Source organism: Ovis canadensis, chromosome 3 (assembly GCF_042477335.2).
Source record: "Ovis canadensis isolate MfBH-ARS-UI-01 breed Bighorn chromosome 3, ARS-UI_OviCan_v2, whole genome shotgun sequence".
Taxonomy (NCBI): Eukaryota; Metazoa; Chordata; class Mammalia; order Artiodactyla; family Bovidae; genus Ovis; species Ovis canadensis.
In genome coordinates, this window is record NC_091247.1 from 205,780,673 (window position 1) to 205,808,490 (window position 27,818).

The window sequence follows — 27,818 nt, forward strand, 5'->3', positions numbered from 1 at the left end:
AATAAGAATTTAAAGGAGGCTTTTTAGAGAGGAAAGAATAGATTTCGGAGATACTTGGGTTTGGAATCTGAATTTTCTATAGAGTCATGTGATGTCAAGATAGCTAATCTCCTTTCCCCTCTATTTCTACCACTGTAAGATGATGCTGATAACAGTCTTTGCAGAGGTGTGGGGACAATTAAAGGATTATACAAAGAGGCTCACACATAGTCAGTGGTTCAATATTCACTGAGTGAGCATCATTATAAAAACATAAAGTCCCCCTCAAACAGAGTACAGTGCTCTGGGTTCCTTTGTCTGATTGCATTTCTTTTTTTTTTTTTTTCTTGGAAATATGGAGCTAACCAATGGAAATTGTGAGAAAAATGGAATGCATCATTTTTAAAGATGAGAGGCCATGGACTAGCTCAACAATGAAATGAATAACTTAACAATAGATGGAAGAAAAGCTTGCCAAGAACATCACAAGAAGAAGGTTTAATTGGGAAAACATTATAGTTAGCATCTGGGTACCATTAGCTGCTTTATTCCATTTCAGTACATGATTAATAATTTCACATGCTGCTAAACACATAAAATCATTAAAAAGGGTTTTCTCTTTGGTTTACTTCTTGAAAGCTAACTTTTAAAGATTTTGTGTTAGGTAAACAGTAAAAAAGTCACTTACCAAGGATTAATATAAAATGCCAAAAGATAATCAGTCCAAAGACATGAGGGTAGCAGGGTTAAGAAAGCAAATATACTCCTACGCCTGTGAGCGTTGATAGACAACAGATGTAAAGATGAAAAAGTGGCAAGAGTTAGTAATACAAACTGTGAACAGAGATCAACAAATTACTGACTGGGATCAATTAAAATGACAAGCACCTTAATTACAGTTAAATATTATTCCATTCTCTGAAATTTAAACATGAGGGCTTAAATGCTATAATATTGCCCAAATCAGTTTTATTCACATGTGGCCTTATTGTAATCAGATATATTTCTTTCAACTTGGTTTGTGTCAATTAGCCTGCTATTAGGTGATTACATTTTGCATTCATTTAAATGAGGCTCTGAAATGCCTCATTAGTTACCTCCAGTCTTATTCTTGGATATTACCCTTGCAATGCTTACGGTTATTTTAAGAAATCTATAACATCTTTTGATAGCTAACAGCAGCTTGTGTAAGGAATACAAATGGTTAGTTTGAGTACACTGATTCTGGTAAACAAGCTTTCAGAACACATTCATATAAAGATGCGCTGCTAGGTATGGCTTTCTATATTATTTAAAATATAAATGATTATAATACACCATTCCTCAAAATAATCCTTAAAACAAGGGCATGGCATGACATCCACATACCATTCATCCAACATATTACTATGTAGCTCACTGACTGCCTAATTTCCAATCTTACTTATATTCCATGGAGTAGGAGCAAAATTACTTAGCTTCACGTTAATTCTAATGCAGACTGTTGATTTTAAAATGCCTGATTTGAATCAAATTTCAGATATTTAAAACCTAGTAAAATAAAACACTTATTAATGTAGATCTTAAAATATCCTTTGGTTGTATTTACAATTATTCTGAGAATTAGGGAAAATGACTTTGTCAGTTTGTTACTTTAGTTATTACACATCTCCACTGAGATATGTATTCTCAGTTAGCCAGAAAATGTTAGCATTGGCAACACTGTCTTTTGCCCAGAGCTGCAGAAGAATTTCTCTTAACTTTTATAGGAATGTCCTGAAATGAATTCTCTTGTTTCAGTTCTCCCTTAACTGATCTCTCAAAAAGTTTGTAAATTGTGACCAGTTGTGTAGTTAGTAAATATATTCATCTGAGTCACAAGTACAATGTTATCAGTTTCTAGATGGGTCCCTCATCACTGCTCTGTGAATGAGTCTTTTTTAAGGGTGAGATAGGCAAGCAATGGGATTGCCCAGGTGGTGCTAGTGGTAAAGAATCTACCTGCTAACCAGGAGATGCAGGTTCGAGCTCTGGGTTGGGGAAATCCCCTAGAGTAGGAACTGGCAACCCACTCCAGTACTCTTGCCTGGAAAATTCCATGGACAGAGAAGCCTGGTGGGCTACAGTTCATGGGGTTGCAAAGAGTCTGACACAACTGAGTGACTGAGCATAGGCAAGAAATGAATATCAGTGAGTCAGTCTCTTAATCTTGGAGAGAGTGCTAATAATATTTGAACCAACCTAGAAATGTTTTCTAACTTTTTACTATCAAGAGTTTATGGATTACTTTTGACAGTTGGATGAATCATATTTGAGTAGCAAAATTCCATTCAGGGTGAAATTTTAAAATAGCACAGCATATTGTCTTATTAAAAATAATCTGACAGCACCTAGATTTTCAGCTAAAGTGGTCTCAACTAGTTGCCCATTTAACATTTACAGTTTAAATAAGCACCCTCCTCATTAATTCTGAGAGTAAAATTTCTAGTATCACATATCTACTTCTTTCAGATTAAACATTTTTAGGGGGTTAGGAAAAAAGAAAAAAAATCACTGGGGATTAACATGAAATGTATATCTTTAAAGGTATTTTGCATGGAGTTGCTTGTGAAAGAAACTAGAATATGTAAGCAGTGGCTTCATAGTAAATGGTTACTTAATCGGCAGTTTTGTTGGATATTCATTGCTGTGCATAGGGTCATTAATTCATATGAATTACTGTTAGGTATAATGTCAACTGATTTAACTTCATGACAATGCTTTCTTAGTTCTCAGAATACCTCCTCCCTCCAAGTCCTTAATACTCAAGCATATAGAAATAATGAGGCTACCTTTCTCAGGGAATCTTTGGTATTTATCTTCCTGTAAGCATAAGAGTTGAGAGCCCCGAACTGAATACTTCTTGATTTTTCAACAGAAGTGGTGGCTCAGGCACTGAAGCTTGAGTTTTAAACCGAGATGCTGTTCTGTCTCTTGTCTCCTTCCCTGGACTATCCTCCTCCATCTTCAGCCACACTCCCTCCACGACCCTCCTGCATTAACCCTTCATCAGCCCAGCTGCAGGCAACTCACACAACTGCTTCATTTCATTCCTTCGTGTAATGTATCAGTACAGAGCTGACCACCTCATTTTCTCTCCTTCTTAGTTAAATTAAGCTTATATAAACTAATGTACTCTGTGAAGAAGTCATCTTCAAGTTCACCCTCACTGAAATTATGAAAGGATAACCAGGCAAAACCATCTATTTCCAAATACAGTACAATCAAGTTTGGAGCACACACAGCATAGTCAAGCTACCTAGAGACTTGTTCCAAAACAGTACTCACCAGTTGTACGGGAGTTTCCCATCCCGCTCCAAGGATGCAAAATTGACAAAAGTTCCTGCTCCACACTCCCTGTTGGAAAAGAACCGCAAAAATCAAGATCAGCGTTTGACAGAGCACATTTTACTTTGACATAAAAGAGTCAAGAGTCTTTATGTCAAGGTAAAAAGTTATCTTAAGGTAAAAAGCCTTGATGTCATCTCAGAGGATGAGATGGCTGGACAGCATCACTGACGCAATAAACATGAACTTGGGCAAACTCTGGGAGATGATGAGGGACAGGGAAGACTGGTGTGCTAGAGTCCACAGGGGCACAGAGTGAGACACAACTGGGTTCCTGAACAACAACAAAAAAGAGTCTTTAATAACTAATCATCAGAGCATTAACAATTTAAAAAGTCAATATAAGTTGCTTGCATTCCACATATGGATATGATGCAAAGTAGAAAGACAAAATTTTTCACAGGGGTGCACACACCCAAGTCAAGTTATTTGAAGCTGAAAATATTTGGTTCACAGTCCTTACCAAAGTGCACTCATGATTGTAACATTAACTGTTGAATGAACTATAGTGGGTAGAATACTTTCATTATTATTATTATTTTTTTTTTACAAAACCTTCACTAGTAAGGTATAGAAATGCTCTTACATAGACTAAAGGTTTTCCATTTTCAGCAACTATTCCTTGTTTTTACAGCATTTTGATTTCCTCTTTAATAGATGGTGGATCAAACTGAATTGCTTTCTCCCTCCAAAACTTTCCTCTTATGTTGTTATGCCCATATTATTCATCACTTGAGATAAAAGAGTGATACATACTGAAATGGATTGGCTTATGCATCAGTAGAAAATATTGTTAAAGTTTTTTTTTTTTTCCAGAAGTGGAGGGAAAAGGTAGACATAATTCTCATGCTTTCTCCGCCTTTTGGTTAACAACATGTGGAAATAACATAGCTCACTGGGGCGCATACATTTCATTTTTTTCTCTCTATAAAATTGATGGGCTTATTCAGAATTGGAGCAGAGATTCTGACATTACTGGCACCATGTCATTACTTCAGTTATCTGTCTGTCCTCATTAGTGTTCTAAGAACAGCTTTCTTCCTTGAAAAGCACACTAACATATTATTATTTCATGTGGTATATATTATAAATTGGATATCATCAATTAATTTTCCTATATCAATTTCCTACATATGGGATTTCTTTTATTCTCTAACTCAAGGGTTCTTGACCTAGGATCCAAGGGTGGAATTTATAGCTCTAAGAACATATGTGGGAAAAAACCCACATCTTTATTTTCACAATTTATAGCTGAAATTTAGTAATTGCTTCAAGTATTAAAGTATACAACAAGCCCCAGTGACACCATCAGCACTTGTGAGATTTGCTAATAGAAACTGAAGACTTTTTCTACAATAGACCTGCTGCAGGTTTTAAAATATTGTTCATCATCATCACTCTGATGAAATTTGAGAGTACTTAGAGTTCCTACTAAATATTGTTATCAACTGTGTTAATAAAGAAGCATACAACTCATCTGTTTTCTGAACACTTTGATTACCACATTTTCATATAATTATTTTCCTTTTTAATCCTATGTGTCTTATTTTATGCATTTAGTAGGAAAGCACTATTCTTGGAAGAGATCTACAGGCTTCATCAGACTGCCAGAAAGAACCAGGTACAAAAAATATTAAGAATCTCTGCTCTGATGACAAGCTGGCTGAAGTAGAATCATTCCTCCTAAATCCATCACAAAGGACCCTTCTGCAACAATACCCTCATAAATACCCCTACTCCCATTTCTACTTCTGTTACCAACCCCCCTCACTATTACTATTAACAGCTAACATTTATTGCATGCTTCCTATGACACTACGCGGTTGCTGCAATATTGTTCCTAACTAATCTCTATAGTCTGCCAGGCTCCTCTGTCCATGGGATTTCCCAGGCAAGAAAATTGGATTGGGTTGACATTTCCTTCTCCAGGGTAATCTTCCTGGCCTGGGGATTGAGCCCATATCTCCTGCATTGGCAAGCATGTTCTTTACCACTGAGCCACCAGGGAAGCCTATATGTAAAAGCTACACGTACATGGTAAATATGCTAATCACTCAATCGTGTCTAACTCTTTGGGACCCCATGAACTATAGCTCATCACGCTCCTCTGTCCACACCATTCTCCAGGCAAGAATACTGAAGTAAGTTGTCATTCTCTTCCCCAGAGGATAAGCGCAACCCAGGGATTGAGCTCAGGTCTCCTGCATCGCAGGCAGATTCTTTTCCTCTGGAGCCACAGGAAAGTCCCCAGGATAGATAATAATATTCTAAAGCCTATGGGTAAAAGTTGAGCAAAATGCAACTTACCTTGCCATCTGCAGATGCTTTCTCCTAAGAATGATAAGGGTAACAAGCAGCAGTCCAATTAACAGTGTGCTGAGGATGGCCAGCACGGAGATGACCACCACGTTGGGATTCATCTCTGTAACTAAAGATAAAAGCCATACATCTTCACTGGGGCTTCCAAGACATGGAAACTAACAGCACCATTCATCATATCTCATCTAAAGACTAACACACTTATGACCATAGCAACAGTAGCAACAATGACATTTCTCTGAGTCAGTGATGGCTTCTTGCTGGTCAACTCTTATTTAGTAGAATAGATTGACAAACAGTGTTTGGGTGGGTGGAAGAACTGAGTCCACTTCAAAGGCCCACGTTTAGGACATTCTTATTAAAGGAAACCATGAAATGTATGTAATGCCTGTGCCATGATTTAAACTCATTTGAAAACAAAAATGCTAGAAGTCATTATCATGTATCATCACTGTTTAACATTTTCAAAAGCTTAGAGAGAGGCAGGCTCTTATTTCACGTCCATGGCTTTCAAGTCAGAAAGCACAACTGTGTATTTCCCTCACATAATAACGTTTATGAAAAAGGCATTAGCACCCTGCCATCTGCTGCAGCACTAACGCATCGCTAGCAGCAGGCTTTCTGATGATCTGTAACCATATGTTTGAAGGTTTTTCTATCTGCATAATTCAAGGGATTAAACTTATTAATACATTTAGGGCCTTTACGAACAGGGGTTGCCTCTCTTTCACACACTAGGTTTCCTGTGATCCATCCTTTAGTGCACTTACACATTGCCTGATTTACATACTACTCAGAAGATCAGGGTGTTAAAGGTGCAAATATACATCAAAGATTTTTGTAAAGCTCTTAAAAGCGGATCAGAGGAAAAGAGGAGACACCATCCTCGGCACTGATCGTCACATCACAGAACTGGCCAACCCGCACAGTCCCTAAGGCTTTGGGCATTTGCCACTTCCCATGTGGGCCAGCTTGGTTCCACTGTACAGACAGAAGTATTAGAACAGAAACAATGTTAGACTCGTAGAGAGACTGTTCAAGTTCGCTTGACCTTCCATTTGGGGAAGCTCTGATATCAGTCTCTCCTGGTCTACTTTTCCTCACTAGCAAATATGTTTAATAATATCACCTGTTTCACTGGGTTGCTGTACAGATGACAAGGAAGTATGAACATTAAAGTATTTTTAGAAAATGGAAAAAGGTGTTGAAATGCTAGACCATTAGTATGTTTTTCATCTCCATTTTTGCTCTTTCTTCTGAAAAAGCAGAAACTAAAAATAGGAAAAAAAATTTCTTCTAGTGGTCACTGGATATAGTGGCTAAACATGATTAATGCTTACATACGCAAATGAAAATAAGCCCATTAAAAGTATAATGTGATGGTAAGAGTAGCTTTATTACAGGCAGCTTCAGGGAGGGTCTTAGATGACAGAATTAGACTCAAGCAGAGGAGTAAAACAAATAATATAACTCAGAAAAAGAATAAGGGAACAGCATTATACCAAACTTTTCGTTAATTTCTAATTTCCCCAATTACGCATTCTACTTGACTGGAAATTTTCTGGCTTTGGTCCAGTAATTTAGGTTCATCATTATTCGATCAGTGAGAGTGCAAGGTCAAGACTACAACAGATGCACCTGAGTTGTTTACAATACTGTGGGTACCACTGAAGAGGGTGATGGGGATGATGAAGTTGATGATGAAAACAGCTAGCATTTAGACAGCATGTACTAGAGCTTTAGGTACTTGGTTTCTAAGCCTCAAAACATGTCAACAGGTACATATTAGTATTCCAGCTTTAGGGATGAAAAAACAAAGCTTCAGAATAGTAACTATCGTTCCCTAAATCACATAACTGGTAAGCACAGTTTGGAGTTGGAATTAAAGTTTCCCTGAACTCAGAGCTTGAAACTTTTCAGTGAAATGTGAGTTTTCTTTTTACAAGAGATGAATTATTTATATTTAAAAGGAAAATTTAGGGCAAATCAGGAAAGATATAATTTCCAAAGATACTAGATTCCACTGGTGCCTCTACTTACCCATTGTCGAGATTGCTATGAATGTAGGGACACTGGGGCTGTCATGGCTAAAGCTGGTGACACTACAGTTGTAGGCAGTGGCAGGAAGGAGGCTGGAGATGGTCACGACATGAGAGGAAACAGAAATTGGTTCCTGGAGGTGCAGAAAACAAGATAAATGTTATGTTTTCTTCATCTAGTTTGGCTTTTAAATTACTTTTCATAATTGAGTAACGCATGGACAGAGTAGAAAAATTGAAGAAACAAAAAAGGAACCAATGAAAAACGTTTCCTTCTTCCTGTACTTCCCATCTACCCAATTACCTTCCGTGGAAGCAGCCGCTGTTGTAGGTTTTTTTTTTTTTTCTTCTTTCCATCTGTATTTTATGGATGTATAAACATATAAGAATACAGTGATAACATAGTTTGTGCACTATTCTACTTATTTTTATCTTGGTTATCAGTATATTTTGGCACTCTTTCCATACCAGTACAGATAAAGCTATTTCACTTTAATGGCTGCATAGAAATCCATTGAAAGAACACACTTTATCTAGCCAGTCCTCTATTAGTAAATGATTAAGTGATCTCTGATTTTTTGTTGCTATAAACAATTCAACAGTTTCACAATTAATGGGAACAGATGCATATGTACACACACTCATTTTATATATGTATGTGTGTATATATGTGTATATATACAAGGGCTTCCCTGGTGGCTCAGTGGTAAAGAGTCCACCTGCCAAGCAGGAGATGTGGGTTAGATCCCTGTGTTTGGAACATCCTCCAGAGAAGGAAATGGCAACCCATTCCAATGGTCTTGTCTGGGGAGTCCCATGGACAGAGGAATCTGATGGGCTATATAGTCCATGGGGTTGCAAAAGAATGACTTGGTGACTAAACAACAATAATATATACATATATACATTCATACAGAAAACCTGTGAATATATTTGTGTGTGTATGTATGTGCATGAATAGTCATACATATACAAACACTCATATTCTTAGAAGTCGAACTGCTGGGTCAAAAGTTATATCTTTTTAATTTTGAAAGGTATAGACAAATTATCTTCCATAGACGTCTTCCAAGGGACCCACCTATTGTCAGTGCCTGACAATACCCATTTCCCTATGTTTGTTGTTACACAACAAATTGCATACAATTTGCAAACTTTTTGAACTTTTCCCATCTTATTAGCGGAAACTGTCCTTCACTGTAGTTTTATTTTGCATTTCTTTCACCATGAGTGAGCTTGATCATCTTTTTATATGTTTAAGAGCCTTCTATGTTTATTTTCTATGAAATAGTTGCTTTGGGTTGCTGATCTTTATCTTTTTCATTTGTAGTAGATCTTTGAATATTGGGCTTCCCTTGTGGCTCAACTGATAAAGAATCTGACTGCAATGCAGGAGACCTGGGTTCGATCCCTGGGTTGGGAAGATCCCCTGGAGAAGGGAAAGCCTACCCACTCCAGTATTCTGGCCTGAAGAATTCCAAAGACTGTATAGTTCATGGGGAAGAGTTGGACACGACTGAGTGACTTTCACTTTTGTATATTAAGAACACTACCCCCTTTTGTCTACATTCTCTGCTTTTAAACAGCATCCACCAAAGGCATAAAGATGCTGTGTTCTCCAAAATGTTTAATGTTAACTTATTCTTGAGTAAAAGTTGTTAATTTGGTGGACCAATGGCCATCCACTGACAAATACAACTGTACAATATAAACCAGCATAACATCCTTTTTCAAAACAAGGGTTGGAAACACCTCTACCTAAAGAGATGAGAGCCATCAGCAAGGATTTCACACTCTCACTTCTTTCACTATCCTATAAAAGAATGCTTCTGAGAAAAGATTTTTGCTAACAGGACTCAGTTGTATAAAGTAGCTGCCTGATCATCATTTTCTTAAAGGAAGACATTACTGTAGTCACAGAGAACTAAATTCATTACTGGCAGAGCAGCTTTTTTCCAAAAGGATTCTTGGGATCCAAAGGATTCAGCTGTTCAGTACAAATCAAAAAGAGATGCGTTTGTACACCAGACTATCAAAAGGGGAGAGAAATCAAAGCAAATTATCTTTAACCCTCAGTAGAAAAAGATTCATACTGCTAGAAATCCTTTTTTCTTTTCAATCTCATGAGCTGCATTATTTTAAAAGCATCAATTATTTATGTTCATAGTATTCATCTTTGCACTGTATTTTGGGACATGCCTCAAAAACGTGTCCTTTTTCTTCCATGTCTGACTATAACATAGTTTTGTCTTGTTTTGTTATCCCAAGGCTCATCTGTCTCCTTCCATTCAGTCTAACCTGATGGATAACTCAGTATTCGTCTTATCCGTTATTTGTGACTCTAAAGCTTTAACACTCACCTATCTCAGCCTTCATTTTTTCCCAAATAAAATTATCCTCCTTACTAATGTCTTTTAAATTCTCTTAGTAATATGGGTCTCACTTCTGGCACTTATACTTCATTTTAATTATTTCTGCTCTAGTGTAATATCCACAATTAAATGAAAAAATAATTGAAGGTATTGATTATACCAGGCTTCCCGGGTAGGTCAGCTGGTAAAAAAAATTGCCTGCAGTGCAGGAGACCTCGATTCAATTCCTAGGCTGGGAATTTCCCCTGGAGAAGGAATAGGTTACCCACTCCAGCGTTCTTGGGCTTCCTTGGTGGTCAGATGGTAAAGAATCTGCCTGTAATGCAGGAGCTGCTGCTGCTAAGTCACTTCAGTCATGTCCGACTCAGTATGACCCCATAGACGGCAGCCCACCAGGCTCCCCCGTCCCTGGGATTCTCCAGGAAAGAACACTGGAGTGGGTTGCCATCTCCTTCTCCAATGCATGAAAGTGAAGTCACTCAGTCGTGTCCTGCAGCCCACCAGGCTCCTCTGTCCGTGGGATTTTCCAGGCAAGAGTACTGGAGTGGGGTGCCATTGCAGGAGACCTTGGTTCAATCCCTGGGTCAGGAAGATTCCCTGCAGGAGGGCATGACCACCCACTCCAGTCTTCTTGCCTGGGAAATCCCATGGACAGAGGATGCTAGTGGGCTACAGTGGGGTCGTAAAAGAGTCAGATACAACTTAGTGACTAAACAACAACAACAGTGATTCTAACATTTGTGTCCCATACAATGTCTGCCACATAAATGCCAATTAGTTCACATTTGTTAAATTATATTTTATATGGCAGTCTATTTTTATACCTTATATCAATTTAATGGACAACAGACAGCCGCCTCAATTAAACTCTCCAGCATGACCCAGAGTGGCTAAAAACTGGAGCCAGAAGACTGATACAAAGATGAAAATAAACTTTGTAATTTGGCAAGTTAGTTATAACATATCTGGGGCCCATTATAAGAATAATTTTAAGTTTCTATCACTGGAACACAAAACCATACATGCAGAGTTTTCCTTTTATATCATTCAAAGAAAGATTTTCACTTTGCTCAGATAATGAGCCTTAATCGAAATGAATTCAGGAAAGGAAAATCCAAACATACAGTACCTGGAGTTTTGCTTCCTGACTGGAGCCAATTTGCTGGCAGAAGACTTCGAAGAAATCAGCTACTCCCTCTTCCACCCACAGCAAAGTCACCGAGGTCTGGGTTTTATTCACTGCAAAGAGGGACTTTGGAGGAGCTGGTTCTGAGCAAAGATAGGTTTTAAAACATTAATTTCACCTAACATATCCTTCCTTCATTAATCAGAAGGATAAAATAGGTGACAAAAATCCAAACACAGATAGTTAAAAGCACCCTACAGATTTTCTATTGCTTTGTGAAATATGTCGTTTCACCAAGACCGTCGTCTAACTTGGAAGGCAGAATTTTTTGCCTTTTTTATCCTCTTTCATTTTATACTTCTCTTTTTGGGACACTTCTGTTTTTTACTTCAGCTTTATTATAGCCATAATCTATTAATAGTCTTTGGTGGAACTACAATGGAATTAGGACTGCCCATAGGTACAGAACTTTCTGGGTGAGAATCCGGTACTGAAAAGACAGAAAAATGAAAGTGATGTGCTCCCTTCTCATGGAGAGATCCAGTCTGGTGTCAAGGCCAAAAACCTGCTTTCCTTTCTCGAGAGATTATTTGGACTCATTTAGTCAGAGGAATGGCTTCTTGAAAACTTAGACAAAATTGAGAGGGGTAAAGCTAAAGAGAGAACACAATTTTTTAAAGAAAAAGATTGACGAAAGAGGAGTTGATTATAGATAAAATTTTAGAGGACTGATTTCTTTATCTTATTCTTTTAGGCAATCTTTTTAAAATTTATTTATTTTTAATTGGAGGATAATTGCTTTACAATGTTGTGTTGGTTTCTGCCATATATCAATATGAATCAGCCATAGGTGTACATGTGTTCCCTCCCTCTCGAACCTCCTTTCCACCTCCCACCCCATTCCATCCCTCTGGGTTATCACAGAGCACAGGGTTGAGCTCCCTGTATTAAACAGCAACTTCCCATTAGCGATTTATTTTACATATGGTAATGTGTATATTTCAGTGCTATTCTCTCAATTTTTCCCTGATAGCTCAGTTGGTAAATAATCCTCCTGCAATACAGGGACCCTGGTTCAATTCCTGGGTCAGAAAGATCCCCTGGAGAAGGGAAAGGCTACCCACTCCAGTATTCTGGCCTGGAGAATTCCATGGACTCTATATATAGTCCAAGAGTAGGAGATGACTGAGTGACTTTCACTTCATCACTTCCTGTTCCTGCTGTGTCCGTAAGTCTGTTCTCTATAGACATTTAATCTTTTTATAAAAATAATTTCATTCATTTATTTAGGCTGTGCTGAGTCTTCACATGGAGAGTTCTTGGCCTTCAGTAGTTTGGTACATGGGCCTAGTTGCCTCATGGCATGTGGAACCCTCCCAGACCAGGGATCGAATCTGTGTCCCCTGCACTGGCAGGCAGACTCTCAACCACTGAACCATCATGGAATTCAGTTCAGTTCAGTTCAGTTCATCACTCAGTCATGTACAACTCTTTGTGACCCCATGAACCTCAGCACGCCAGGCCCCTCCCTGTCCATCACCAACTCCCAGAGTCCACCCAAACCCATGTCCATCGAGTCAGTGATGCCATCCAACCGTCTCATCCTCTGTTGTCCGCTTCTCCTCCTGCCCTCAATCTTTCCCAGCACCAGAGTCTTTTTTTTTTTAAATTTAAATTTATTTATTTTAATTGGAGGCTAATTACTTTACAATATTGTATTGGTTTTGCCATACGTCAACATGAATCCACCACGGGTATACACTTGTTCAAATGAGTCAGCTCTTCGCATCAGGTGGCCAAAGTATTGGACTTTCAGCTTCAGCTTCAGTCCTTCCAATGAACATCCAGGACTGATCTCCTTTAGGATGGACTGGTTGGATCTCCTTGCAGTCCAAGGGACTCTCAAGAGTGTTCTCCAACACCACAGTTCAAAAGCATCAATTCTTTGGCGCTCAGCTTTCTTTATAGTCCAACTCTCACATCCATACATGACCACTGGACAAACCATAGCCTTGACTGGATGGACCTTTGTTGGCAAAGTAATGTCTCTGCTTTTTACTATGCTGTCTAGGTTGGTCATAACTTGCCTTCCAAGGAGTAAGCATCTTTTAATTTCATGGCTGCAATCACCATCTGCAGTGATTTGGGAGCCCCCCAAAATAAAGTCAGCCACTGTTTCCACTGTTTCCCCATCTATTTGCCATGAAGTGATGGGACTGGATCCCATGATCTTCGTTTTCTGAATGTTGAGCTTTAAGCCAACTTTTTCACTCTCCTCTTTCACTTTCATCAAGAGGCTTTTTAGTTCCTCTTCACTTTCTGCCATAAGGGTGGTGTCATCTGCATATCTGAGCTTATTGATATTTCTCCCGGCAATCTTGATTCCAGCTTGTGTTTCTTCCAGTCCAGCGTTTCTCATGATGTACTCTGTATATAAGTTAAATAAGCAAGGTGACAATATACAGCCTTGATGTACTCCTTTTCCTATTTGGAGCCAGTCTCTTGTTCCATGTCCAGTTCTAACTGTTGCTTCCTGCCTGCATACAGGTTTCTCAAGAGGCAGGTCAGGTGGTTTGGTATTCCCATCTCTTTCAGAGTTTTCCACAGTGTATTGTGATCCACACAGTCAAAGGCTTTGGCATAGTCAATAAAGCAGAAATAGATGTTTTTCATGGAATCCCTAGCCAGTTAGTCTTGATCAATAAATTAATCCACTAGTTAAGCAAGCCATTCTGTTTGTGCCATTTCACATACATTTCCAGTAGTTGAGTCACTGGCTTGCTGTCTATTTCCCAGTTCTAGGCGTTGCTCTGCTGTCTTGTTCATCCACTGCTGAACCTCTCTTGATCCCCTGCCTATGCCCCTCTTCTCTGAGCGTTGCCTTGCTCTCAAGTTCCTCCAATACATAGAACACTATGCCTGCATCCAAGTTGTTAAGCCAGGGTCCCTCTTACCTGCTTGTTTGGAAATGTCTAGCCATCAGGTTCATGTAGTGGCATACTTGGCCCATTAGCATGACAGCCACAACAGGCAACTATCTGCACTGTTTACCTGTCACTTGAGTTTCATTTCATTCTCTGTCCCACACTCCCAAGTCTGTTCTAAGACTCCTGGCATTTAGTGGGGCTTGAAAAAGCCCTAGAGGGCATTTCACTCTGAGAAATGATATGTCTTTGTGGGGGAAGGTCTGGACCTTCTTTCTGGAATATCATCATCATGACCAGAACCAAGAAGTTTGCCAGAATCCTTCTTGATGTGACCTACTACAACAGAGTAAGTTTGTGTCCAACTGTAAAAGAAGCATTTTTCCTTTCCAGAGGCAACCTGAGAAGGCTGGGCAGAAGAGTTGAAGGAATAAAGCGATGAGTTGGTCTTGGGCAAGCATAATTCACAATAGATGTCAGACCCCTTTCTTATTTGCTATAAATTATTTACTCCTCTAAACATTGTACCGTCTCACTTCCCCTCTGATGAAGACTGTTGATGAAACACAGGTTTACTTCGACTTCTTATGTCCTTCATAACTGTCACTGCTATTTGGATTATGAGTCAGAGACCAAATCCTCCAGTGATTCTGACTCCTGTAGAACCTGAATGGTTGGAAGCAAGCGTGAGGTTGTCTGAGGCAGAAACGGGTGATTTGTTAGGCTGAACCTGGGTTATGTCTCTTTAAAAGATGCACACCACAGAATTGCTCCTCAGAGTGAGTTTCCTGGACAGTGATTAGAACACCTAGAAAATCTCTATATTTTTTCCTTTTGGGTTGATAAATTCAGTTCAGCTATCTGTTATGAATCAGCCCCTGTGGCCTAATGGATAAGGCACTGGCCCCTTAAGGCAGGGACTGTGGGTTTGAGTCCCACCCGGGGAAGAAGGAGTTTTATTTTGGGCTTCCCTAATAGCTCAGTTGGTAAAGAATCTGCCTACAATGCAGGAGACCCCAGTTTGATTTCTGGGTCAGGAAGATCCCCTGGAGAAGGGATAGGCTACCCACTCCAGTATTCTTGGCTTCCCCTGTATCATCTGATATGAACATTGTCCAGATCTTAATCTCCAAATCTGATTGATTTTCCATCTGTGTCTACTCAGGTATCTGACTATTAACACCAAACTCCATAAGGTTAAAATGGAACATGGAGTCCTTTCCCCAAATCAATTCTGCTTTCCACCTCTCCCTGATACTCTCATGAACAACATCATTTCAATTGTCTAAGCTGACAGTTTTGAGGCTCTCCTCTTCCTTTTTTGTACTACCTTGTAATACTTCCTTTCATCTCTTCCTTTTATTTCTTTTATTATATTGCACACCCTGTGCAGGCTTTTGCCATCACACTTAGCAATCATTACAACAGCCCTTTACTCCTTTTCCCTGCCTCTTACTTGCTTCTTTGTTTTGTCAACGATGGTTTAAATTGTTTAAAAACACCACTTTGCTCCTGTTAGATTCTATCTGTACAATGATTTACTGTGATCAATTTCTAATGTGTCAAATCCAAATACAGTAAGTCCCCTACATATGAACCTTCAGGCTGCAAACTGTTAAAGATGCGAATGCATTCACATGTCCAATTATGTTAAGTTAGTGTATATGTCTGGCATACATTGTCATGTGTGTGCATCCCCTACACGTGGCTGTGCTTTTGTGTACCTAACTGTAGAGTACTGTATAGAGTACAGTGGTATAGTACCTTTTTTTTTAAAGTTGAAAGTTTTATTTTAAAAAGAAAAATCTAATTATTTTTGAAAATTATTTTTTAGTACTGTTTTTTTTTTTCACTTTACAATACTGTATTGGTTTTTGATAGAATTGAATCCAGCAAGGAACCAGAACCTGGGCCATCAAAAACAGGTGTGAGTGAAATTTCAACTTGCCCTCTGTCTCCTATTGCTGACAATCCTTCAGCTCTACCATCTCGCATCTCCCACCTCCTCTCCTCCAGCCAGTAACTCTTCCTGCCTGTATTATCAACCTATTACAGTACAGTACTGTATAGCTGAATGTGTTAGTTGGGTACCTAGGCTGACTTTGTTGAACTTCCAAACACGCTCTTGGAATGGAACTCATTGTATGTAGGGAGTTTACTGTATGCTAAGTGTTCAAGATCCTACATACTCTGGCCACCTGCTACCCATCACCACCATCTTTCATGTACAGACATGCTGTCCTCATAAAGCCAGTCTTCTTGCTGACCATTACACAGATATTACTCTTTCTCAACTCATGTATTTCTCAACCCTCAGTGTGTTCTTTCTGCTCTTCTGATCATCTTAAAGAAAAAGTCTTACCTTCTCCTTCAAGCCTTACTGGATGACTGTCTCTTGAGGCTCTGTCCCTTTTCTGACCTTCTCTCACCCTTAACTATTTCTTGTGTGAGCTGTGTGAATGAAGTCCTGATTCTACTGGGTCCTTTAAGAACTGCGGTCATGTGTAATAAATTATTTTGTCTTCATTTTGAACTAGCCATGTGTAGGGATGCAATAAATCTTACCTATTGACAGATTTAAAACCTAAGTCAAGATTCATTAAGCAGAGGTGTTAGGATTCAAGCATCAAGTAAGATCAGACACGTCGGCATTGAATTTTGACATTCTCTGCCTTTGTATGGTGATTATATTTGTAAAAAGTAATCAGTTCTCAGTGGCAGAGTGAAAGACTGTTGTGAATTAGAAGTATTTTCAGTGACTGAATAAGTAAGACTTAGATACTGGAATACATGATTCCTCTGGTCTGGCTGAGAATGTGGATGCAGGTTATGAGTGGATCCTTAGGAAAATATCCAAAGGATCTGGAACCTCTAAAAACCAAGCAACAATATTTTCCCCCCTCAGGTGGTATATAAGGAATAGATTATTCCAAAATCACTGTACCCATTATTTCTGCATCTTTTTCTGAAAGACATTATGCATTTCAGTTCTGTAGGTCAATAAGAAATATTCACAAGTCACCTGCTTGAAAAGACTTATGATCTCTGTGGTAGGGATATTTTCTTAGATAGACTGGGGAGAAATTCCACCATGCTATTCTGAAGAAAATAAAGAAAGTTATCACAATATTTCATAAGTGGAGGTGTAATTGGATTAGGAGTGACTTCTTATTAAATTTCACTACTAAGGACAACATCTGTTCCAGTGAAAGTGAAAGTTGGTCAGTTGTGTGTGACTCTTTGTGACCCCATGGACTATACAGTTCACTGAATTCTTCAGGCCAGAATACTGGAGTGGGTAGCCATCCCTTTCTCCAGGTAGCCATTTCCTTCTCCAGGGGATCTTCCCAACCCAGGGATCGAACCTAAGGCTCCTGCATTGCAGGTGGACTCTTTATCAGCTGAGCCACAAGGGAAGCCCCATTTGCCCCAGGGGATGTATTAAAATATTAGGACTGTATTGTGCTACACAGTAACTGCTAGGCACATGTGGCTCAGTTCAGTTCAGTCTCTCAGTCGTGTCTGACTCTTTGCAACCCCATGAATCGCAGCACGCCAGGCCTCCCTGTCCATCACCAACTCCCGGAGTTCACTCAAACTCACATCCATCAAGTCGGTGATGCCATCCAGCCATCTCATCCTCTGTCATCCCCTTCTCCTCCTGCCCCCAATCCCTCCCAGCATCAGAGTCTTTTCCAATGAGTCAACTCGTTGCATGAGGTGGCCAAAGTACTGGAGTTTCAGCTTCAGCATCAGTCCTTCCAAAGAACACCCAGGACTAATTTCCTTTAGAATGGACTAGTTGGATCTCCTTGCAGTCTAAGGGACTCTCAAGAGTATTCTCCAACACCACAGTTCAAAAGCAACAATTCTTTGGCAGTCAGCTTTCTTCACAGTCCAACTCTCACATCCATACATGACCACTGGAAAAACCATAGCCTTGACTAGATGGACCTTTGTTGGCAAAGTAATGTCTCTGCTTTTCAATATACTATCTAGGTTGGTCATAACTTTCCTTCCAGGGAGTAAGCGTCTTTTAGTTTCATGGCTGCAATCACCATCTGCCGTGATTTTGGAGCCCAAAAAATAAAGTCTGACACTGTTTCCACTGTTTCTCCACCTATTTCCCATGAAGTGATGGGACCAGATGCCATGATCTTTGTTTTCTGAATGTTGAGCTTTAAGCCAACTTTTTCACTCTCCTCTTTCACTTTCATCAAGAGGCTTTTTAGTTCCTCTTCACTTTCTGCCATAAGGGTGGTGTCATCTGCATATCTGAGCTTATTGATATTTCTCCCGGCAATTTTGATTCCAGCTTGTGCTTCTTCCAGCCCAGTGTTTCTCATGATGCACTCTGCATAGAAGTTAAATAAGCAGGGTGACAATATACAACCTTGACGTACTCCTTTTCCTATTTGGAACCAGTCTGTTGTTCCATGTCCAGTTCTAACTGTTGCTGCCTGACCTGCGTATAGGTTTCTCAAGAGGCAGGTCAGGTGGTCTGGTATTCCCATCTCTTTCAGAATTTTCCACAGTGTATTGTGATCCACACAGTTAAAGGCTTTGGCATAGTCAAGAAAGCAGAAATAGATGTTTTTCTGGAACTCTAGCTTTTACCATGACCCAGCAGATGTCGTCGATTTGATCTCTGGTTCCTCTGCCTTTTCTAAAACCAGATTGAACATCAGGAAGTTCATGGTTCACTTATTGCTGAAGCCTGGCCTGGAGAATTTTGAGCATTACTTTGCTAGTGTGTGAGATAAGTGCAATTTTGTGGTAGTTTGAGCATTCTTTGGCATTGCCTTTCTTTGGGATTGGAATGAAAACTGACCTTTTCCAGTCCTGCGGCCACAGCTGAGTTTTCAAAATTTGCTGGCATATTGAGTGTGGCACTTTCACAGCATCATCTTTCAGGATTTGAAATAGCTCTACTGGAATTCCATCACATCCACTAGCTTTGTTTGTAGTGATGCTGTCTAAGGCCCACTTGACTTCACATTCCAGGATTTGTGGCTCTAGGTGAGTGATCATATCATCGTGATTATCTGGGTTGTGAAGATCTTTTTTGTACAGTTTTTCTGTGTATTCTTGCCACCTCTTCTTAATATCTTCTGTTTCTGTTTGGTCCCGAATGCTTGAAATCTGGCTAGTCTAAATTGAGAGATGCTGTAAGAGTAAAATACAGACTGGACTTCAAAGACTTTGTTTTAATATGAAGAAAGAACAACAATATCTCATTAATAGTTCTTTATACTGACTACATATTGGAATGAAACTATTTTGGATTTACTGGTTAAGTAAAGTATATTAAAGTCAACTTCAGCTATTTCTCTTTACTGTTTTGTAGTGTGGCTCCTAAAAATTTAAAATTACATAAGTGGCTCTTGCCATATTTGAATTGGATAATGCTGGGTTAGAACATTCCTTCCTATTTGGTAGAGAAGTTTGGAAATTCTTGGCAGAAACTGGTCAGATGGTCCCCCTGCTGCTGTGTCTCTTCTCATGAGAAGGCAAGGTCAGCTCAGCCCCATAGCCTAGGATGGCTGAGAACAGTGGTCTTGAACTTTTTTGGCACTAATGGTCGGTTTTGTGGAAGACAATTTTTCCCTGATCTGGGGCAAGCGTGGGGTGGGAGATGGTTTACATTGCACTTATTGGGCACTTTATTTCTGTTGTTGTTGGTGGTGGTTTAGTCCCTAAGTTGTATCCAAGTCTTGCAACTCAATGAACTGTAGCTCTCCAGGCTCCTCTGTTCATGGGATTTCCCAGGCGAGAATACTGGATTGGGTTGCCATTTCCTCCTCCAGGGGATCTTCTTGGCACAGGGATTGAAACCATGTCTACTGCATTGGCAGGCAAATTCTTTACCACTGAGCCACCAGGGAAGCTTCTCTATTATTATTACATTGTAATACATAATGAAATAATTATACAACTCACTACAATGTAGAATCAGCGGGACCCCTGAGCTGGTTTCCCTGAAACTATGAGGGGCACAGCCTAGATACTCTGCATGCACAGTTCACTAGAGTTTGGACTTATAGCCTCTAGAACTTTGAGAAAATATATTTCTTTTGTTTAAGCCACACAGTCTGTGGTATTTTGTTTTGGCAGCCCCAAAATTTGCTAATATTTTGTATTAGCAAACTAATACAGTCTCTTACTGCTCAAAATATCAAATTCAGTCTAGCTCACAAGGGGGAGAGATATGAAGACTTTGTTAATGTTATGAAGAGTAAATGAGCTTTAGTTTAATGTATATAAGACACTGTATATAACAAAGAGTCATGGACATACTAGTTATGGAACATCTTCCAGGTATCATTTTCTATCTAAATGATACTTTATTTTTTTTTCAAAATTCCTCTTCTCCATAATGTCTGATGTCCTTTGGTTTAAAATAATTTCAGAATCCATGATATTTGATTTATGAACCTATGGACATGGGGAAAGGAGACAGACATGCTGTTTTTACAAAATGGGATGTAGATACACAGTTGTTTGTTTTTAGTTTTTGGTTACACTCTGTGGTATGTGGGATCTTAGTTCTCCAACCAGGGATCGAACCTGCACCTTCTGCATTGGGAGCACAGAGTCTTAACCACTGGACAGGCAGGGAAGGCCAACAGGGTTGTTTATTTTTAAATACTCTTAGCATTACATGTGTTATACTGGACTGCTTGGCCCTCTCTTTACTTCTCATCTCTCCCCTTCAATGCCACTCCTGTTTGAGTTGGGAATCCAACCTAATTTTATAGGAAATGAAGTACCAGGCACAGAACATGAGCTGAATGGAGAGCCATGATGCTCTCCCTCCCATTTAATGTAGGATGGATTATGAGAGGTTCACGATACTGGATCTCTGGGGAGCAAAGGTGACCTCCAGTGAAGTATGAGCAAGTATTTGATTCTTTTTTTTTTTTTTTTGTATTTGATTCTCATTCTCTGCTCCAGCACAAATCTCTTTCTTTCCTCGGGAATTCCAAAGGGAGTCAGGTATAATATTCAGCTTTGGATCGGAATGGAAGATATTTATTGCTTAAAATCAATAATTTATTATATTGTTTCTTATTTTAATGTGACCCATTCATTTAGCTGTCAATTGAATTATGTTAATGAGGCTAAGATGCTATCCATGAAAGTCAACTGGTTTTATTCCATTTGTGTTTTACACCTTTAAAATTGGTGAGTTGTTTTACAAATGTGTGACATTGAAGATATGGAGAATTCAATAGAAAAACATTGTAAAAAATGACTGACATGGCAAAATCTATTTTCAGTCCTCAGCCTGACTGACAGTAAATTGCTACGGTCCTCTTCACACAAAAGTTGGTCTTTAACATTTATAGTATAGTAAGTCTTTGAAATCTATTTTTATTTTCCTCAACTCAAGTCTTCTGCCTTAAGCAGTGTAAACCGTAGAACTTGGCCAAAGAAAACATCTGTGACTTAAGCGGTGTAAGCTGCATAAATTATATTCAACTTGGTTAAAAACAACATCTGCAGAAGAGAACACTCTTTGAAAGGAAAAAAAAAAAAAAACCCTAAGGGTGAGTTAAGATTGATATGCCATGAAATTAAAAAGAGGAAAATGCTTATTAAACAAGACACTTTTGTTAGATCTGACATTTCTCAGGCCTATTCTCTTATTGACTTCAGGAGATTTCTTTTCCTACATAAACTTCGTAAGTAATTAGAACATTTACAGTAACACTGGAGAATATATAATAATTCAGGCAAATGTTTAGCACTAAATTAATTAGGCCCATTTTATGTACAGAACATAGAATTTTCTCAGGAATCCCTGTCATTTCCATTGTTGTTTTTGTTCAGTTGCTAAGTCCTGTCCAACTCTTTTGTAACCCCATGGACTATCGCCCAGCAGGCTTCTCTGTCCATGGGATTTCCCAGGCAAGAATCCTGGAGTGGGTTGTCATTTCCTTCTCCAAGGGATCTTTCTGACCCAGGGATTGAACCTCTGTCTCCTGCATTGGCAGGTGGATTCATTGCCACTGAGCCACCAGGGAAGTCCTGTTGTTTCCATGACATTTTAAATAAATTCTTGATGGCTTAATGATGGCAAGAGTAAAATCCTTTTTTATGAATCATTGGGTAAGTTTATGGTACTACAGCTCAAGTAGCTTCTATACATTTATAGCATTTTTCAGAGAAATCTCTCTTTGAACTTTACTTAGTTTAAAACAAAAGATCTTACTTCCTCCTTTGTTGGTTCCAGGAATGTGTGTTTTTGCTTGGCATTTTTTTTTTTTTAAGTTGGGACTTACATATTGCACAATTCCCAGAAAAAAGTCACTACTCTTACTATGTCATCTGCCTCATTGCCTTTACTCTGAACTCAGTTATGAACTAAATCCTAAAACTGAAAGGAACATTAAAGATCATTTAGTCCAGAACCTCATTCTGTAGAAAAGGCAGCTGAAATTCAAAGGGCCTGAGTCATCTTTCTAAGATGACACAATTTGACCATGAAGGCAAGTACTCCCAGTTAAGGGTCTCCCTTCTGCACCTGATTTCCTTCCTAAACATACGAACATTTTCCATTAACTTCCATATAAGTGGAGATGATGAAACTTCCAGATGATGAAACTTCTGGAAACTTCCTTTGTCCAGAAGACCAACTTTTCCAGAGCAGGAGCTTGATTGTGTATTTAAATCTGTGTCAGACATCACAATAGCTGCCCCATCAGTCCAGCATCCAGATTCTTGTAATATATTGAAGAGAAACAAGCAAAACAGGCAAGTCACTTTACAGTGGGCAGGACAAATGCTTTTAAGGAAGTGCTGAAAGTGTGATAGGGCTGTGGACAGCTGGCAAATTTCAGCGTTACTCAGAAAATCACCGTGATGAGAAATGGGGGAGACATATGTTGAAGACAGGTATCGATTTGCCTTGCGCCCAGGAATAAAGCCATGAAACAGTGACATGCATGGCAGCCTAATCAATGCAAGTGGGTTTCCTCTGCAAACCAAAGGAAATTGCATGTGTTTATAAGAGGTCAAACAGATGAAAACTGTTACAAGCTTCTTCCCTCAGTTCCATTTACTCACACAGCCCCATAATGCCCATGTACTCTGTCATTTGTTGCCTTACTACGGATCCACCCAGCCAAAGGCCACCCCCTCCGCTGGCACCCTGGGTCCCAAATCCTTTGGCCCAGTTAAAGACATCACCCCAACAAATCTCGCCTCTAACTATCCTGCATCGTCATTTCACCTGCTTTGTTGAACCATTCTGATTAGCTCAAAGACAAGGTTTTTCCACTTAAAGGGAAGGAAAAATAAAACAAAAACCAGCTAAACAAATACAACTTTTATCATTAGCTACTGCCCATTTTCTCAGCTTCCCAGGTAACAATAAGAAACTTATGCACAACAGCAAAGAGTAGCCCCCTGCTCTTTGCAACTAGAGAAAGCCTACATGCAGCAACTAAGACCCAGAGCAGCCAGAGATAAAATATGAAAGACAAAAACCCTGCATGATTTGCTCCCTTGCTACGCTTCTTCCCTCTTCTCATTCATTGCATTTCAGCCACATTGCCTTCCTGACTTTTCCTTGAACGTGCTAGGCACATTGCTGATTTTTTTTCTTAAACACAGATGTTCATAGCAGCTTTATTTGTAATAGTCCCAAACTAGAAACAATCCAGATGGCTTTCAATGGATAAATGATTAAGTAAGCTATGATATAGCCACATTGCGGACTGCTACACAGCACTGAAAAAGGAATGACAACTGATACATGCAACAATTTGGATGAATTTTATGCCAGAAAATCATGCCAAGTAAACAAAAAATTCCTGATGAGTATAATTCCACTTATATGGTATTCTTTTTCTTAAAAAAATTAACTTATTTTAACTGGAGGATAATTACTTTACACTATTGTGATGGATTTTTCATTACACCAACATGAATCAGCCATGGGTGCACATGTATCCCCCCTTCCTGAGCCACCCTCCTCCCTCCTTCCCTACATGGCTGCTTCTTATAACTTCTCCCAGTTTCCTGCCCAGATCCCTCCCACAGCTGCCTCAGGATCTGTCTGAAATAGCGTCTTCACTGTAAAGCTTACTCTATCTCCATTTCTGCAAAAAGTGCATCCCTCCAGTCGCCCAGAACTTTCCTTTCCTTTCTCATTTCCTGCTTCATTTTTCTCCACAAAACTCATCACCACTTGACATCCTTATGCTTATTTGATCATTTCTTTTTCTCCATGAGAATGAGGGTAGACATTTTTTGTCAACTTTGTTCATTTCTCTATCATCAGTACCTAGATTAGTGTGTAGTACACAATAAATGTTTAGTACAGATTTATTGATAGAATCAATTAATTTTTTAAAAGTAGAGTACCTTAGTTATTTTATTAGCTTCTAATTGACTGGTAGTGTATATGTATATATATATATATATATATATATATATATATATATATGTATGTATGTTTGACTTGATAAACTTTGTGCCAGCCACCACAGTCATACAATTACCCCAAATTAATAGAATAACTACCTAAAGTCTTAGTTGCTCAGTTGTGTCTGACTGTTTGTGACCCGATGAACTGTGGTCCACCAGGCTTCTGTGTCCAGGGGATTTCCCAGGCAAGAAAACTGGAGTGGGTTTTCATTTCCTTCTCCAGGGGATTGTCCTGACTTGGGGATTGAAACCAGGTCTCCTTCATTGCCGGCAGATTCTTTCCCTTCTGAGCCACCAGGAAAACCGAAATAAAAATATCTGTCTCTATGTATATATATAAATAATACACATACTTTCTTTCCTTTCTCATTTCCTTCTTCCCTTCAATCCATTCATTCGTCCATTTTCCTGTCCCCTCTCTGTGCCACATTGACACAGATGTATTCATCCTATTATTGAACTCACTCCTGCTTATTTGTTTTGGTGGGGGATAACAAGGTAATCACTCATTGGAAGAGGATTCACAGACAGCAGTGGGTGGCCCGGGCAAGGTACCTTAGACATCAGCTGGCTGTGACTCACAACACTTCAGTCACTTCTTACCAAAAATAAGAGCTGCCTATATCTAAGTAACTATTTCCAAAATTGTAAACTCAGTGACTTCAACACAAGAATTAAACACATTTTCTCAACTAAGAATGAGACTCAGAAGGCCAGTACCTTGCAATGGCTGGGCTCTTATAAAGTCAGAAATTACATTTCATCAAAATGGATATAATTATTTGTAATCTATTGAAATTTGATGTGTGTGTGTGAGAGAGAGAGAGAAAGATAGGAGAAGTGAGAAGATTCAAATATCCCTTCCAATTCCTAATATTTGTGTCCATAGTCAAATTATGTTTTAAAGATTTCTAATCTATATAAAAACTTTCATGACTGGGACTTAGGAAATCAAGCCAATTTCACAATGCTCAAATTCCCAAACAGGAACAGAAAGCCACAGGAATGGGTGTGAGGCTCTTCCCTGCTCTGTTAAATGTGTTCATAGAAACATGAAGTTTTAGAAAAAATCCACCCCCAATCCAGAAAGAGGCAAGAAATAAATTAAAAACATTAAACAGATTAAAAAGTACTGATCCTAGATCCAGGCTCAACAGTGTGTAACATGGGTCAGATTTCTCTAGATATCAGCTTGCCCAAGGGAGCACATGACACCAAATTGTTTCCAAATCTCTTCCAGAGCTAAAGTTATCTGAGTGCTTACCTTGAACCTGTCTGAACACGTCTGTGGTCAGGATAAAGCAGAACTCTTACAATGTTGGTGTACATACAGTTTTTTGCCTTTCTCTGACTTTATTGCCTGTTCCTTCCAGGTTTCTCTTGCTATCTCCTCTTTCTCTGCTCAGTCACTAAATACTGGGGTAGCTCTTCTTGCCTAGTCCAGAGTTCTTTTTCTCTATTTTTAATTAGTATCTAATTATTCAGTCACTCCCAAATTTATATTTCCAGCCTAGAATTCTCCCCTGACCTCCAGATACATATATCAATGGGCTTCCCTGGTGATTCAGATGGTAAAGAATTTGCAATGTAGGAGACCCAGGTTCGAGCCCTGGGTGGGGAAGATCTCCTGGAGGAGGAAATGGCAACCCACTCCAGTATTCTTGCCTGGAGAATTCCATGGCAGAGGAGCAAGGCAGGCTACAGTCCATGGGGTCTTAAAGAGTCAGACACAGCTGAGTGACTAACACTAACACTACATATCACTAGTCTCTTTACTCGACAACTGCATTTTTTATTTTTATTTTTTTTATGTCTGAGGAAGAATCCTTGCCTCTCAACTTGTGCCCAGGTGACTCCTCATCTAGTTTTTCTAGTCCTTTCAATCTCAATAAATTGCCCTACCCCCACCCTAGTTGCTCAAGAGCAAAGTCTAGGAGCCATTCTTAATTTCTCTTTCTCTCATTTCTTGTTTTCACCCCATCAGAAAGTTCTGTGGCCACAACCTTCAAAACAGCTCCCGAATTCTGCCCACCTCCCTCCATCTCACTTCCTACCATTTTGGTCAAAGTCACCATCATTTCCCAGGGTACTTATTTGAAATAGAATGCTGTTTTTAAGGCTAGTGATGACTCACCCCTTAACTGATTCCCTACCTTTATTTTTGATCTCCAAATCCTTTCTCCCTTGAGCAACCAGAAGGATTGTTTTAAATATATCAGATTATTTGTTTAATTCCCTAAATGACTTCACATATGCACCTAAAAATAAAATCTCAACTCCAAGCCTTATAATCCTATATAATCTGAATTCTCCTGCTTCTTTCTGCCCAGGTGCTCTTGCCCAACCTTTTCGTGGCTGGTCCTTTCTTGTTATTCAGATCTCTTCTCATTGCTTCATCAGAGAAAGCTTTTACTGGAAAGCCATCTGCATTGTACTGCCCTATTTTAATGCTCTTCCCTGGTGGTTCAGAAGGTAAAGAATCTACCTGCAATGTGGGAGACCTGGATTTGATTGGGAAGATTGCTGGGAGGAGGAAATGGCAGCCCACTCCAGTATTCTTGTCTAGAGAATCCCATGGACAGAGGGGCCTGGTGAGCCACAGTCCAGGGGGGTTGCAAAGAGTCGGACACAACTGAGCACATACACATAAGAAGTCTGGCATCTGAACAGTGCTTAGAAGTTTCTCAGCATATATTTGTTAAGTAAATTAATGAATGGATATGCTATTACTGTTAGGGGAACCAATGACTGAGACCACCCACCCAGGCCAGGTACCATAGTAACCACTTGCATGAGTTATCTTACAACAGAAGGTCCTGGTAAGGGACATGGAACTAACAAGCTACCACCAACTGGAAGAATTCAGAAAAGGCCAAAAGGAGAAATTTCAGTCCAAATGTCCCACCAACCTCCTAGGATCCTTCTTGCTGGAATTCATCTTGATTGAGCAATATGTGTGCCATTAGGAAGAACCCTGAGTCAGAATGATTGCCCAGAGACAACCCGGAAACTAACCCCATCACCATAAAACCCTAGACTGTGAGCCACATGGCAGAGAAGTTCTCCCAGTTTCCCTTACTCTATTCCTAACCACCTGGGCACCGTTTCCCAATAAAATCTCTTGCTTTGTCAGCATGGGTGTCTCCACAATTCATTTCCAAGTGTTAAACAAGAGCCCACTCTTGGGCCCACTCTCAGGTCCCTCTTCCAGCAACATTACCATGGATCTATTTTATGAATCTCATTCTTATTTTTTATT

The 27,818-nt window shown here is 39.4% G+C and overlaps 1 protein-coding gene across 3 annotated transcripts in view; it reads right to left on the bottom strand.

The window, feature by feature from the left end:
- PTPRO (protein tyrosine phosphatase receptor type O) overlaps window positions 1-27,818 on the bottom strand; it is a 275,424-nt gene that overhangs the window by 48,509 nt on the left and 199,097 nt on the right. For 2 of the 3 annotated variants that reach the window (XM_069585625.1, XM_069585624.1), the window contains exons 13-16: window positions 11,205-11,344; window positions 7,705-7,837; window positions 5,653-5,773; window positions 3,286-3,354 (exon numbers count right to left, since the gene is read on the bottom strand). In XM_069585625.1, the coding sequence (XP_069441726.1) occupies window positions 3,286-3,354; window positions 5,653-5,773; window positions 7,705-7,837; window positions 11,205-11,344 (463 nt within the window). Of the gene's footprint in view, window positions 1-667; window positions 752-3,285; window positions 3,355-5,652; window positions 5,774-7,704; window positions 7,838-11,204; window positions 11,345-27,818 lie in introns of all 3 variants that reach the window. The other variant, XM_069585627.1, reaches the window with a different exon arrangement.